At 40.0% G+C, this 15,787-nt stretch overlaps 1 protein-coding gene across 2 annotated transcripts in view; it reads left to right on the top strand.

Annotated features, from left to right (window-relative positions):
• Nucleotides 1-15,787, top strand: part of susd2 (sushi domain containing 2) — a 109,829-nt gene that overhangs the window by 66,786 nt on the left and 27,256 nt on the right. For both annotated transcript variants that reach the window (XM_020513477.2, XM_048611180.1), the window contains exons 10-13: nt 7,400-7,564; nt 8,564-8,812; nt 12,655-12,927; nt 15,054-15,230. In XM_020513477.2, coding sequence (XP_020369066.2) covers nt 7,400-7,564; nt 8,564-8,812; nt 12,655-12,927; nt 15,054-15,230 — 864 coding nt within the window. The remainder of the gene's footprint in view (nt 1-7,399; nt 7,565-8,563; nt 8,813-12,654; nt 12,928-15,053; nt 15,231-15,787) is intronic.

Consider the following 15,787-nt stretch of genomic DNA (forward strand, 5'->3'; position numbering starts at 1 on the left):
GGAGACTTGTTGCATTAACAACAGAAGTTGCTGGAAAAGCTCAGCAGGTCTGGCAGCACCTGTGAAGAAAAAAATCAGAGTTAACGTTTCAGGTCCGGTGACCCTTCATCAGAACTGATGGTAGCTGGGAAAACGTCTGTTTATATGCAGAAAATAGGGAGCGGCATGGGATAGGGAGTAAATGATAGGATAGAGCCTAAAGAGAGAAGAACAGTTGGAATTGTTCAATAATTTTAGGGCCTAAACTCTCCCATGTCCTAGCCCCCCAACCCACACACCAGGCCTTGTTACCACAAAGCCTGCCATTACACACCCCCTGTTGTTAGTCACTAACAGTTGCCATTAACAGCTATTCACCCGCCTTTATCAACTCCTTTGTCTGTCCAACTGTTCTTCTCTATGCTATTGTTTACTCACTACCTCATCCCCCTCCCTATTTTCTGCATGTAAGCTGACGTTTTCCCAGCTACCATCCATTCTGAGGAAGGGTCACTGGACCTGAAACGTTAACTCTGATTTTTTTTTTCTTCACAGATGCTGCCAGATCTGAGCTTTTCCAGCAACTTCTGTTTTTGTTTCAGATTTACAGCATCCGCAGTTCTTTCGGTTTTTAACCTGTTGCATTAAACTCCGCCCAATCTGACATCCACATGACATTATCAGTGGAGTTAAGCTAGAACAGCTCTCGATCTTCTGGAGTGACGATGTCTGCTCATCTTCCTCGTGACAAGGCCTATCTTACTGATTGTTTTCATGCAGTAAACTATAACTGAAAGAGCCCCTTTACTTTAAGAGTCACAAGGTTGTCATGGTTGGCATTATAGCACATGTAATACCTCAGCAATGGTGGAAATGGTTGCTTTATAGTACAAGGTAACAATAGTGAGAATTTCTTTGGATCCAAAAGCAGAGAAAGCCAGTGGACCCAGGAGCAGAGAAATCCAAGGGATTCAAGTGTAGTGCTGGACATTTACAGGATGAATGACTTTAAGAGCTACTCATAGAGATAGTCAGTAGCTGAACTATCAACAGTAACTATAGGCAAACAGCTAACAATGACCATTGCCACTGTTTGAAGCAGATATTACAAGGCATGGCTACAGAAGAAAATCAAGGCCCATGGAAGTAATTTAAATCAAGATTGTAGCACCAGTAATATCACAAAACCAGAATTAAGGTGACAAAAGGGCCATTTCAAAGACTAAACAGAGTCTAACAGAATAAGGTAGTACAGGGAATATTGAAGCTGCATTTAAACCATGGTTCAAGCAGGAAGAATTTATTAAAGCAGCCAGCTTTATTTGAGAAATAATTGAAAAGAACAGGTGTAATTTATTAGGCTGTGAAAGATGGGAAATCATCCATTTAGCAAAAATGGGATATCTACATTTTGACTGCACAAGCGTGGGAAAAGCTCCATTAAACAATACTGAAGTGCAGAATGCTGAGTCTAAATGAAGAATAATTAACCAGCATTGCAGTGTACAGTTTAAAAACCTATCAGATATGGGGAAAAATAGCATTGCTCTACAGAAGAAGTCAGAATCACTTTGGGAAGAGATCAAATTATCACTGATAGATTGCAAGTCAGGAATGAAAGTAGCATTGAGATTTCTAATGAGAATTTAAACACTTTAAAATAAGAAGAACACATATTAACAGGAAAAGTAATAATGTCTGACAGATTTAATTTTAGAAATGGGCAAAATAGAACACAGGATTTTGGAGATAACAGTTTTAAGGTCCAGAATTGCTGCCAAGCTACACATAAAATCACAAATTGAACAAGTTATTATATTCAACAGGATTTACAGCTAATGAGGTTATAGCTTGTCAAAACATAAAAGAGTGCAGATACTTTCAATTAAGGTTTATAAACATTCAACATGTCCTTTAATTTTTTTAAAATTGTGCTGGAAGCAGAAACCAAGAATAATCACAGAAATGCTGGAAGCAGAAGGACAACCTTATCATAGGAGGGCAACAGAATCTATTCAGTTTATAAGGATATCATAATTAAGAACACTCATGACAAGCTGACACAAAGGGTAGGCCAGACAGCAGACAATAAGAGTCAGTGTCATGTTGTGGAACAATGATCACTCACAGGCATGAATAATGCTCAGCTTTGAAAAAATTACAAGATCTGCAGAACTATAAGTCATTTCCAGAAGATTTATAGAAGCAGGATTCAATTATTGGGTAGGGGAAAAAGTCAAATGGCCACTCACACAATGAGAATACAGTAGAGAAACTGACATTGTGGAAGATATCCAACGTTTTTCAATGAAAATTGCTGACCTCCATGCAGAACCTGTTCATGTCGACGGAAATCCCGTTAATTTTGAGCTTGATGCAGTAGTGAGTGTCACTACTCTATCAGATCATTTAGCATTTGTGAAGAAACAGAAGTTACAGTCTACAGAGAAGATAGGCCAGGTGGATCAGCCCTCAACATTAAGAGTGTACTCCAAGCAATTCTGTAACATAAAGGGTGGATGATAGCGGAGAATGTATACATACTTAATACTCAAGGAACTACACTTGTGAGCTAGAATACACATTTTGCCCTCAATCTTCTTTGAGAGGTCAAAGAATTGGAACTACTCAGCACTAACAACTTCTTTGAGAAGACATAACCTGAATTATTCACATGACTTGGGTGGGTAACAGGGAGGTGGGTCTGGGTGGGAAGCTCTCAGGGTCGGTGTGGACTTGTTGGGCCGAAGGGCCTGTTTCCACACTGTAGGGATTCTATGATGATGATGATGAAATACAACATCACGTCAAAGAAGGATGCTAAACTGTTATGTCTCTACCTACAAGCATAGCATCCAAATAGCTAGGTCCCATTTGAAGAAAAATGCTGACCTTTATAAAGCATTGTTAAATAACCAATTCACCCCCATTCCAGTATGGCTTTTGCCAACATACTTGCTGATGGCTGAAAATTGTAAATTCAACTCCCCGACCTATCAAAGAGGTTGACTCTATATCTGTGTCCTCTGGACTATGGTTATGTATATAAAAATGAGCATTCTCACTGAGAGCAACAAGCTTGCCTCTATTGTAAAATCAGAAAGTGCTGGAGAGACTTCAGCAGATCTGGCAGCATCTGTGGAGGGAGAAACAAGAGTTAATGTTTTAAGTCCTGTATGACTCTTCTGCTGGGTCTTATATCTCTTGCATGTCTTCTCTTCTGAAGACGTATTAATATTGATATTGGGCCACCATAATGGATCTTCAGAAGAAGGATCACTGGACTTGAAACATTAACTTCATTTCACAGATGCTGCCAGACCTCCTAACTTTTTCCATAAATTTCTGTTTCTATAATTCTGTCATGCCTCGTTTAGATTGGTCCTTATTTCCTTAGCAATAACTGTGATGTTTCTTCTAAAGGAGGTATATCATGATCTAAAGATCCATGTTCTAATAGAAGTTTATTTGGGGAGTCAGAATTGTTTTCTAATTGTGCTTGATAGAAAGTATTGACTTGTTTGTGGTGTAACTAGTATACTTTTGTTATTTACAAGTTGTTTTGATTTCTGCACGGTTTTCTAAATTGTTGTGATGGAGCTAGCCATTGCTTCTGTTTGGGTGGTTTCTTTTCTCTATGATTTGGGGACAGTGACTCCTAATATCAAAAGATTTGGACACTTTTTGCATTGGTTTGCCTTGTGATTATTTGGAGTGTCACTGATGTATGAAGTCGCTAGGTTCTGATTGTCTTCTGGAGTGAATTCCTCTGATTTTTTTCATGGTCTTTCCAAATCTCACCTTGTAACACATGCTGGATAGACTTTTTATTCAGTCTGAGATCTTCCTTTTGCTGTAAAGACCCTGAAAAATGAACCAGAAATTCTGATGACAATTCTGCCTCTAATTAGTACTGGTTGTAGTGCTGCATTTTGCAAAATTCAAACAATGAACAATGATCACTTACTAAGTTGTTGACAGTTTCTCCTGAAAGCAATATTCTTTTGTTGAATCTTGCTCCTTCCATAACGCAATTAGTTCTCAACGTAAAGCAGTTGTCAAATGCTTTTGATGTCATCAAAGCTACCAATATCTTATTTAACTATTTTTCTGTGATTATGGTAGTCTGGTAATATTTCCACAGAATAAACCAGTGTACTAACTTGTTCTGCTTCTGAATTGGTGTCTAGACCTGAAGCAGTTCCATATCTCATTGTTTCTTCCATGCTGGCCAATTTAACTCACTGATGTTTAAAATATCTGTAATGTTGAAACTGCCTGGTGTGTAATAACTTTCTGCATTCCTTTGTTGAAATTAAATTACTCATTTAAATTCTGAAAGTTTTTTTTAATTTTTGGAATTCTATGTATTTTCAGCTTCTCTTTAAATTTCAGTTGTGATTTCAATCCAATTGCTACATAGCTTGTTGGATCTTTAAGCATTCTTTTGAAATTGCTGTTAAATGTTAATTACAGATCTTCTTTTAAGCTGTTTAACTACAATGAGTTATTGCATAAAGAGAGACTTAAATCTACTTTGATTCGTCTGTGATTTTTTTTCTGTATTTTAAGTTATTAAAGTTTCTTTTATCTTTTATATCTTTATGCGCCTTAACTTGTCATTCTTCACCAATTTGCGATTTTGATTGAAAGAACTATGTGGGAGTTTGGTGCCATTTTACCCTTCTTAATGGTGTCTCTCATCCTTTTCAACAACAGGGATGAATAACACCATTTCTGCTTCTTCAGACAATTTGCGTCCTTTTTAATCAGAACATTCTTTTGGGAGTTTCCATGTCTTTAAGAATTTTTGGTTGTAATAGTGAGTAATTATAGCAGTAAAACTCAGTAATTATAACAGTGTGGCAGTGGCTCAGTTAGTCAAGGGCAGCCTCTGATACCAGACCAGGGCTTGGACATGTTCAGTTAGTTGCATGGGGCAGTCAGAGACTTAGGAAGCTGAGGAGCCATATGTTGGGCAGTCCATCTTGAGTCTTTCTGCCCTATTGCAAGTTGTTTTCCTCCTGGAATGGCAGAAAAGCAGGTATTAAAGGAGATGAAGGTGTGTAGCACAGCTGTTAGGGCAGTGCATGCAGGGTAGGGAGGTGTCCTGAATGAGTGAGTAGGCAGCACAGAAAGCAAACAGGTTGAATGGTGTCGGGGGTTGGGATGGATGACAGCGAGTGTGGAAGATGTTGCAGGCAACAGTGAGAGCGCTAGAAAGTGAGCCTTGGTGAGAGGTGGGTACATTAACAGGGATAGAGTGAGCGTGAGGCATCAGAGACAAGACATACACCACTGGTGTGGAAAAGGACATTGACCTTCTTCCTACAGTGCTGGGCATTCCTCCAGAGAATTGTGGCTACACTGACCGTGGTGGTGTCATGCCCTCCATTATTCATCTGGGGGGAAGAGTCTATGTTGCATCTGCATCACTAGGATCTCCAGCTGGCTGCCTGCACTGCAGAGCAGGGAGCAAATTTTTCCTCCTCTGCCATGTGTGGGGCAAATGTCAGAAACCATGCAGGACAGCACTGGACTAGCAGTGACTGTCTGTGGGCACAATGGCTTTTAAAGATGGTGTCATTACCAGGGATGCCAGTCAATTCTGGGATATCCTAGCAGTGGCTGGTTGTTCCAGGTACAGCGAGTGGTAGGATGGTGCTGGAATTCAGTTATAGTTCAATAGTGGGTAATTTTAGCAGTGTCACAGTGAACAATAAATCTGTATGAAAGTGGGTTCTTATAGTAGTGTAACAGTGAGCAATTATAGCCATGTGAAAGTGGGTTCTTATAGTAGTGTAACAGTGAGCAATTATAGCTGTCTAACAGTCCGTAGAATAGTGACGAACTATTCCAGAGTAACAATGCATAATTATAACAGTGCTCGTAAAAGTTGATACTTTTGTAGGTCAAAAGTTGGTAAGTGGAGTATCTGTGAGTAATTATAGCCGTGTGAAAGCGGGTTAGTGTAGCAGTGCAACAGTGGGTAATTGTACCAATATAATAATGGATTATTTTAAGTGTGTTGGTGAGTAATTACAGAAGTGTAACTGTGAGAACTTACAGCAGCGTAACAGTAACAGTGTAGCAGTGAGTAAATTCTACTCGTATAACATTGCATAATTATAGCAATGTTCCATTGATTAGCTATACCAGTGTATTTGTGGGTAATAATGACAGTGAACAATTATAGCAGTGTAACAATAAGTAATTATACCACTGTAGTAGTATAGAACTATAATCATGTGACAGTGTAATTAAAATAGTGTAATAATGAATAATGATACTAATATAACATTATTAATTACAGCAGTGTAACTATAATTATAGAAGAGTGATGTTGAGTAATTATTGCAGTGTAACAGCATAAAATTATATCACTGTAATAGTAATTATATCAGTGTAGCAATGTGTAATTATACCAGTGTCAATAGCGAGTAATTATACCACGGTAGCAGTAATTATGTCAGGTGCAGCAGAGTAATTATAACATTGTAACAATTAGTGATTGTAGTAGTGTAAGAGTATAGAATTGGAGCAGATGAACAATGAGTAACTACAGTAGTGGACAGTGGATAATGCAAGCAGTGTAACAGTTTTTGTAGCAGTGTAACAGTGAGTAATTATAGCTGTGTAACACAGACTGGTTGATTATATCAGTGTAACGGAGAGTGATTGATTATAGCAGTGTTACAATGGGTAGTGTGAGCAGTGTAACAATGATAATTTATAACCATATGACAATGTGTAATTGTAGCAGCGTAACAATGAGTAATGATACCTGTCTAACAGTGGATAATTATAGCAGCGTCACTGCGAGAAATAATGGCACTGTGATATTGAGTAATTATTGCAGTGCAGCAGTGTGTAATTAGAACAATACAACAATGCATAGTTACAGCAGTGTCAACAGTGAGTAATTATAGAAGTGAAATGTGTAATTATAGCACTGTAACAGTGTGTAATTGTAGCCCTTTAACAGTAAATAATTATACCAGTGTTACAGAGAATAATTATACCAATCTGCCAGTGAGTAATTCTACCAGTGTAACAGTCTGTAATTAAGAATCCTGTGTAAATTGGAAATATAATAGTGGAAATTATAGATTTATAACTGCTAAAAAATGGCAAATTACAGTGGCTAATTATAACATTATGTTGATGAGAATTTAGCATAATTGAAGTCAATAGTTATAGAATTATAGCATTGGACAATTAAGATGCAATTAAATGGCTATAAAATTGTGGACAATCATAAACACTAGGAGTTGGCACAATCACAAGTTGAATTGGACCTTGAATTCTATTGCAAGCCTGATAAAAGTCTCCTCTAAGATTTACAGCTGCAATTTTTATTCTGTTCAGGTTTATGTCACAGCAATATTGATTGGCAATTAGCTGCATTGCCTTTTTACAGGAACATATGCAAAAGCGACAGGCTTTACAGCTGTTGCTATGCAGGAAGGTGACTCTGATGTGATTGAAGTCCGTGTTACAGCCCATTCTAGTGATGATGGTTTGGAGGTGCTGGTCAATCATGAGATTGTAACTTTCAATGAGCAAAACTGGATGGATCTTAAAGGTGAGTTTTCTTTTGAATTTGTGAATGCTCACTTAACCTGGATGCACCCAGCTATTTCATGTACTGCCCAGACTGATAACTATTATCCTTCATTGCATCAGGGACCCAGGTTCGATTCCATCCTCGGCTGACTGACTGTGTGCATTTTGCACATTCTTCCTGTGTCTGCGTGGGTTTCCTGTGGGTGCTCTGGTTTCCTCCCATAGTCCAAAGATATGCAGGTTAGGGTGGATTGGCCGTGCTAAATTGTTCATAGTGTCCAGGCTAGGTGGGTTAGTCATGAAAGATGCAGGGTTACAGGGATAGGATAGAAGATGGGTCTGGGTGGGAAGCTCTTTGGATGGTCTCTGTGGACTCAATGGGCTAAATGGCCTGCTTCCACACTGTAGGGAATCTATGATTCTATACCTCTCATCAGGTTGCAGTCTCAATCCAAGCATTTTAGCACCAAGATACCAACAGTGCAATGTAGTACTAAAGGAATGCTATACTGTCTGAGCTGCCACCTTTTGGATGAGATGTATATGGAGGTCCCTTCAGCCTTCTCTGGTAGATGGAAATGGTCCCATGGAAGTATTATGAAAAAAATCATCATTCTTGCCAGCCTCCAAGGACATATTTATCACTCAAACAACATCACAAAATAGATCCCAATTCTAAAAAAGACTCAAAATGTTAACTGTTTCTCCCTCCACAGATGCTACTGGACCTGATGAGTTTCTCTAGCACTTTGTGTTTGTATTTCATTGAATGGATTATCTGGTCATTTATGAATTGCTGTTTGTGAAACAATGTTGTGCCCAAATTGGCCACCAAGTTACAGCACAGCCGACATTTCAAGTAGTCCTCGATTGGCTGTAAAATCCTGAGCATGTGCTATAAGAATGCAAGTTTTTCTTTGTCTCTCTCTAAATGAGCCATATTTTTGGGTAAAGACACCATCAGACCACAGGCTGATGTACTATGGGGATATTTATCTGGCTTCTTGTACTCCTGCAGGTGTTTTTGTATTTTCGGATAATACGCAGAACGTTACTGTCATGTTTCCTTCTGGAGCTGGTGTGGAAACACGAGCTAGGGGCACACTCTTGAGTATCACAGTTCTTTTACCGGACACATTTGTGAACTGGACGGAAGGTCTGTTTGGAGTAATGAATAACAACACAGATGATGACTTCACCTTCAGAAATGGCTCAATTCTGTCGGCTGATGCCGGTCTGGAAATGTTCTACGAACTGGGTGCCAGCTGTGAGTAGACGTCTCTAGTTGCTAATTCTTTCTTTTGACCCATATCTAGACATACATTTTACTGCACAGCCTTTTAAATCAATCCAAGTCCTAATTTTGTGATGCCTTTTACTAAATAAATCCAAAATAACAAATGACATAAATTTGCAAACAATCATTTCGCTTTGTATTTGGTGCAGTGTTCAATGGTTTGATTCATCTGTTTCTGATTGTTAGACTGGTAACAGATTAGTGCTCATCGTGTTTGATTGGTTTAGCGTGGGAGTTAGAGTAAACAGAAAGACCTACCAGCTTGAGGCGGAAATAAGCATGGGTGAAGGCATTTTGTAATTGAAATGATGTTTTAAAGTCCTATAAAATAAATCACTTGAGGACAAACCAGCAAATCAACCACTGTCAAAACGACACACTATTCCAGGGTCATCCTGATAACTCCCACTTTTTCTTCTGCACTACTAGTGGACTTCCAAAACTTTCCCCTTCTGTTCCCTCCATCTTTTAGTTTGAACAATAGCTCAAGGATTTTTTTGGCATTAAGATTGCAATCTCCGATTTAGACTTCCTTGCTTCCCTCTCTTCTTCGTGACCAAGTCAGATGTCCTGTAGGATTTCTCTCTGCCATAGCCTGGGACTTGCATCTTTCCTTCATTTCTCTCCCATCTCCCCTCATATCGGCTCCGAGCCTATCCTGTCTGGAAAATGTACCTCCTTGTTCCCTTCGCACTATTCTCCGTAATCTGGTGGCCACCCAACTTCAATTCCTCACTCTTATATTAATAAATATTGTCAATGATTCCCTCTCCTGCATTACTACTCCTGTGTTTGCCAATCTGCCATCAGGCTGAAAGCACAATGTTAGAAGCCTCATTTTGACACTTATGACTGTCTGCGGCCTGTCACCTCGCTTGTCTGACACCTGCCAAAATTTCTTCTCGTAACATATCAGGAAGATTGATGCCTTCTCTCTGGATTTAGTGGTCACCTGCAATGCAACAACACTCATCTCTGGTATTGAATCAAACTTCAGTTTCAGGAAGAATCTGAGTTTGAAAGAGGAACAGGGGGTTCACAGTCTACAGATATGGAGTAGGTCATTTAGGACTGAGATTGGGAGAAATTTCTGCACTCCGAGAGTGGTGAGCCTGTGGAATCCTCTGCCACAGAAAGGACGTGTTTCAACATTTTGAATGTTTTCAAAAAGGAGTTAGGTATCTTTCTTAGGGCTAACTGGATCAAAGAGTCTGGGGAGAAAGTAGGAACGGGGGACTGAGTTGGAAGATCAGCTATGATCACATTGAATGGTGTAGCAGGCTCAAGAACATCAGATAAATCATTTTAAAATGTGTTGCATATAAAAACATTTAAAATTCTGAAAAATCATGTTTAACAAAGTCATATATTTTACATTTTAGCCAGGTAAATCAAACTTTAATGTAAATGAGGAGCAAAAACAGAAGTAGCTGGAAAAGCTCAGCGCGTCTGGCAGCATCTGTGGAGAAAAATTCAGAGTTAATGTTTCAGGACCAGACCTGAAACATTAACTCTGATTTTTTCTTCACTGATGCTGCCAGACCTGCTGAGCTTTTCCAGCAACTTCTGTTCTTGTTCCTCATTTGCAGCATCCGCAGTTCTTTTAGTTTTTATTTAATGTAAATGACATTTAACAACATCTTTTAAGACCTTTCATGTTGATCTTTTAACAAGATTTACCGGAATTGCTTAAGAAGTAACTTGCATTAAAACAATTAAAATATCATCTGATGAATCATCTTTAAAATATCAGATGAATTATCTTCCATAATTATTTAATTGAATTTATTTTCATGTCAAAATATCCTTTCTGAGAATGCATCTTTTTGACATTTTTGCAAATTGAGGAGGCTACTTAGTTCCTATATGTTTTTTTTATAGAGTAGGTGCTTTTCGTTGTTAGTGAGAAAAAAACCAAAATTCAAGGGGGATTCTATTAAATATACAACTTAGTAACAGATGTTGCAAGGCCTTGGGAGCCTTGGCTTTGCCTGTTGCGACTTCTGAATTTAAGGGCTGTAGTCTGTATTCCAGAAATTACTGGATGGCTCCAGCACTCCAAATGCAAAATGCATTACTGGCACCACAAAATCCACTCTGATGTTTTTGGCCTTTGGTCCACATTCCGTTCTGTAGTCACTGACTCTACCACAGTTTATGTCCTATTCACCCCTGAGCTAAGCTAAGCTGAGCTCTCCTCCTCATCACCCTTCACCACCAACCCCCCAACTCGCCCCACCAGCACCCATTATTCCTTCCATAGTCTAAAACTACCTATTTCTATGCCTGGACTATTGCCCATCATTCTGCCTTATGCCATTTATCTTATCCATGTTCTTACAGCTTCTGGACTCAACTATTCCAAATCTCTTCTGGCTGATCTCCTGTCTTGCAATTTCCATGAACCTGTGTTCATTTAAAGCTCTCCATTGGTCAATATTACTTGTTATAATAGATCATAGAATCCCTGCACATTAATTGCAAGTCTTCAGTTGAAACTACCTATTGATGTACAACTCGACTGGTGGTACAGAGCTTGACAATTACTGAAAAAAAAAATACATTTTGTGCAAGATTTTCATCTTGCATTCATCAGGATGATTTGCAAGAACACCAGTGAAAAGGGAAACAGAATACTGTGTGTGATGGTTGTGCAGCGGACTCTTGGTAGAAGTGTTGTCATGGAGAATGTACCAGTTAAATGATCACTGACAGTTAATTGCCAAGCTTTGTTTAAACTTAAACCAGACAGATTGACTCTGCTTAGTCAAGGCGTTGCTCTGAAGCTGAAACAGAGGATGGCTGTCACACAATTTGTTCAATTGAAAGAGACGTATTGTGTGTATGTGAATCTTTGATCTGTAAAGATCAGAGCCTAAGTATTCATTTGTGTAGCTTCCAATTGATACAAATGTACCACACTGCAAGTCTGACTAGCAATCTCAAATTGGTTTTAGCACAGTTAGGATTATTTAGTAAATGTTATCCTATCATGCAATCACACCTAAAATTTTGGATGCTTAGAGTCATAGAGTCATAGAGATGTACAGCACGGAAACAGACCCTTCAGTGTAACTTTTCCATGTTGTCCAGATATCCTAAATTAATCTAAACCCATTTGCCAGCATTTGGCCCATATCTCTTCCTATTCTTTTACCCATCCGGATACCTTTTAAATGTTGTAATTGTATCAGCCTCCACCAATTCCTCTGGCAGCTCATTCTATACAAGTACCACCCTCTGTTTGGAAACGTTGCCCCTTTCGCACCCTTTTATATCTTTCCCCTCTCACCTTAAACCTATGCTGTCTAGTTTTGGACTCCATAACCTGGGGAAAAGACCTCGACTATTCACCCTATTCGTGGTTTGAGTTTTGCAAGTGTGGGCTGGTTAGGTACGATTGGTAACTTGCCTGGTGTAAATGGTCGAGGGGACATGCTATCCCTACGCTGTGTTTTTATAATTGTCCCAATGAGTGCAAGTCAAAAAGCTTTAACAAAATATTACTCAGATATTCCCAAGCCTACAGAAATGTGACACTCCTCCCGTTCCTGGCCCCATCACGTCTTCTTTACAACACACAGACTTTTCAGATCCAATTCCAGCTTTTCCGAGTCACTTCCTCGTGATTTACTTTAACTCTTCCAGTTCTGTGATCTCATTAGAAACCAGACTAGACGCCACACTAAGCTCTTCAGATAGAAACAGCCACTACTTTTGTTCCAAACCTTTGAATTGGCAGGTTTCGATTCTGTCTATGTGCCACTGCATGTTGGGAGATCTTCTTCAATGTATTTATGTTTCCTTTCTAGGGGCAATTGAAAACAAAAGTTCTCTCTTCACTTATGACAGCCAGTTCTTGCTGAAAAATTACCTGCATGCTCCAAAGCATGACCCGGATTTCACTCCCATTTTCTCAGTGACGGATGACCCTGCAGATCCATTCTATGCTGAAATGTCGGCCCTGTGTCAAGGGAACAGCTTTTGCCAATTTGATACTCTTGTAACCAAGAACCTTCGGATGGGAAACGCGACAATGGTCTCTTACGAGAGTTATGTTAAGTTGGTTGAAAGCCTTGAGCCAGGTGAGATATGTAGCTGCTGTTCGGCCCAATAAACTGTCTGTATAAAATTACTTAGAAATCACAGAAGTCTCTTATCCTACCCTGTCTAACCCTGTTACAGCTCTTTTTCTTCATTTCTCCCCTATGTACTTTGTTAGTTTCCCTTTAAATGCATGTACCCCAACATCTCCATGTTGCATTCTCACTAATCACTGGGTAAAGGCCTTTCTGCTAAAGTTCTTATTGGATATATGAGCCACCACCTTAAATTTTGATGCTCCCTGGAGTGGAACCATCTTTACCATGAGTGGCCTGACAAGTTGTTTCGTAATTTTATTCTTGTTTCCTATTCATCCTCCATTGTTGCTTTCTTAAAGCATTGGGATCTCAATGTATGATCCTGGAAGGGGAAGTTGTGCACTTGACTGAGCGCACTGTGATTAACTGTGGAAACAATATGATTTTCTAACCAAGGGCTGTGTTTTCCTTTGCTTTTTGCAGACCCAATAGCTATGTAGCTCTGATCTTGGGATTGGGGCATGAATCTTTATTTCCATTAATTTACATTTACCTCAATTGCTCACACTCTCTCAATTTTGGTTGCCTTGATTACGATTTAGCTGTCAAAGAGGAGATAATCCCAAATTTGTGTGTTCCCTGAACTTGCGGGCATATAAAACTCAAACTGGTCAAGTGATAAATGTAAATACAAATACACTTAAGTTGGCTTTGTATTAGGGCAGGCAAGATTTGAAAGATGCAGGTGGCCATGGATTTGGCATCCATTCCAAACGATTTGGTACTTTAGATGATTGTTAATGTAGTGATGCCTAAAATCCAACTTCACAAAAACAAATTGAGAACTGAAAGGACATTGTGTGTGTTACCCTTCATCAGTATGGCAATACTGGGCAATGTATAGATATGCTCAGGAGGAGGACTTTAGAGCAGGAGGTGGAAGATGGTCTGTGAGCAAGGTGCAAATGGTTTGATGAGGCAAGCATATGGAGAGTGTCTCAAATTATACCATGGATGAGGAGCCAATGGCAGATGCTAAAAATAGACCATCAGCACAAGGTGCGAATGGTGGTTAAAGTAGAGCTCGGGAACTGTCAGATTTGAAACTAACAGGAGCCTCAAGTCTTACAACTGAGGAAGCAGTGAGAGGGATCAGTGGGGGTGGGGGTTCGGGTGAGGGACCAGTGAGGGTAGAATTGAGGGAGGAGTGGGGGTTGGGGTGAGGGTGAGGGAGGGGTGGGGGTAGGAATGAGGGAGAGGTAGAAGTGAGAGAGGGGTGGGGGTGGCAGTCAGGGAAGAGTGGGAGTGGCAGTGATGGAGTGGCGGGGATGAGGGAGAAGTGGGGGTGAGAGTGAGGGAGCAATGAGGATGGTATCAGGAGTGAGGCTGTGGGTGCCGTTGGGAGTGAGGGAGCAATGAAGTTGAAGGAATCAGGGAAAGACCTTACTGTGATCTAAGTGAGTGATCATTGTTTTGGAGGACATTGCGGTTCAAAGGTTAGATAATAGGTTAGTTGAGTTGTGTTGTATTTGGTTCAGCGTGGGAGAGGAGCTGGGGAGCAGGATGGGTGCAGTATAGAAGGCTTTTGCACAATTGAAGATTGTTCTTCTGATCCACAACCTGGCAGCCAATGAGTGAAGAATTGGTGGAGGAGCGTGCAGTTCTGGGTTGTATTGAAGTTGGGAGGAAGGTTGTAGAGGACACCACATGTGAATATCATTGGTGGCTCTGAAGGTTTTAGTGAAAAATGAGTTGCTCCCCGAGCCCCCAACATTCTTAATCCTCCCTGAGCTGGTGCTTGTCACTATGTGATCCTATCGGAACTTATGATTTGTGTGTCATGAATCAGGGATTTAAAGGACCAGTTTGAAGTACAGCTTCCATTGGTTTTGGATGCATTTTTCAGATCCGTGCTGTTGACAAAGGACTCATAAATCTCGCTTTCTAAAGCTGCCGGTGTTTGATGAAACATTTGTTGCAGAGAGCATTATCCCATGAAGATTTTCACCACAGCGAAATAACACTCAGTGATAGACAGGATGTTATAATCTTCTGAAGCTGCTTTATGTTTCTGAGTATTGGATTTCACATCACTGACTCGCTGTTTTCATTCTGTTTTGATTCTTCAGTGATCTCCTGTGGGTTTCTGGACAAACCTAAGAATGGAGCAAAGAAAGGGGACCTCTACTTGATTGGAGCCTCCGTAAATTTTACTTGCAATCAGGGTCACATCCTCTCGGGATCAGCTAGCCGCACATGCCTGCCATCTGGGCAGTGGTCTGGAGAGCCAACCTTCTGTATATCCGGTAAGAAAGACACTTGTCTTATAAACATGCTATGCACACCATGAATCTATCGCTTCCTTCACAGGAAACAGAAACTCGTAGGATCTGACGGGATTTGTGGAGTGAAGCAAAGTTATTATTTCAGGTTCTGTTATCTTTCATTGGAAAAGAGCATTTTCTGTTTTTATTTCAGATTTCCAGCACTCTCAGTATTCACAATACACAGAATCATAGGAGGGAGTAAGAACTCCCCCACTTTACAGAGAAAGGGGAGGCAGGGAGGAGATTTGCTCTGAGCATATAATGTGACTTTGATTGTCATCGAACCACATCTGCTCAACCGTCATTGCTTCAGAATTCTTCATTTCTCAATCCGCCCACTACTCACCATCACAGTGCCTCTTTGATCAACAAATAATATTTCCATTACAATTTCATTGAATAACTCATGCATAAAACTGATTCAGAGATAGCAAGATCTGCCAATGCTGGAGTCAGAGATAACACAGTGTGGAGCTGGATGAACACAGCAGGCCAGGCAGCATCAGAGGAACAGGAAAGTTGACATTTTGGGTCAG

Source organism: Rhincodon typus, chromosome 24, assembly GCF_021869965.1.
Source record: "Rhincodon typus isolate 14 chromosome 24, sRhiTyp1.1, whole genome shotgun sequence".
NCBI classification, from domain to species: domain Eukaryota; kingdom Metazoa; phylum Chordata; class Chondrichthyes; order Orectolobiformes; family Rhincodontidae; genus Rhincodon; species Rhincodon typus.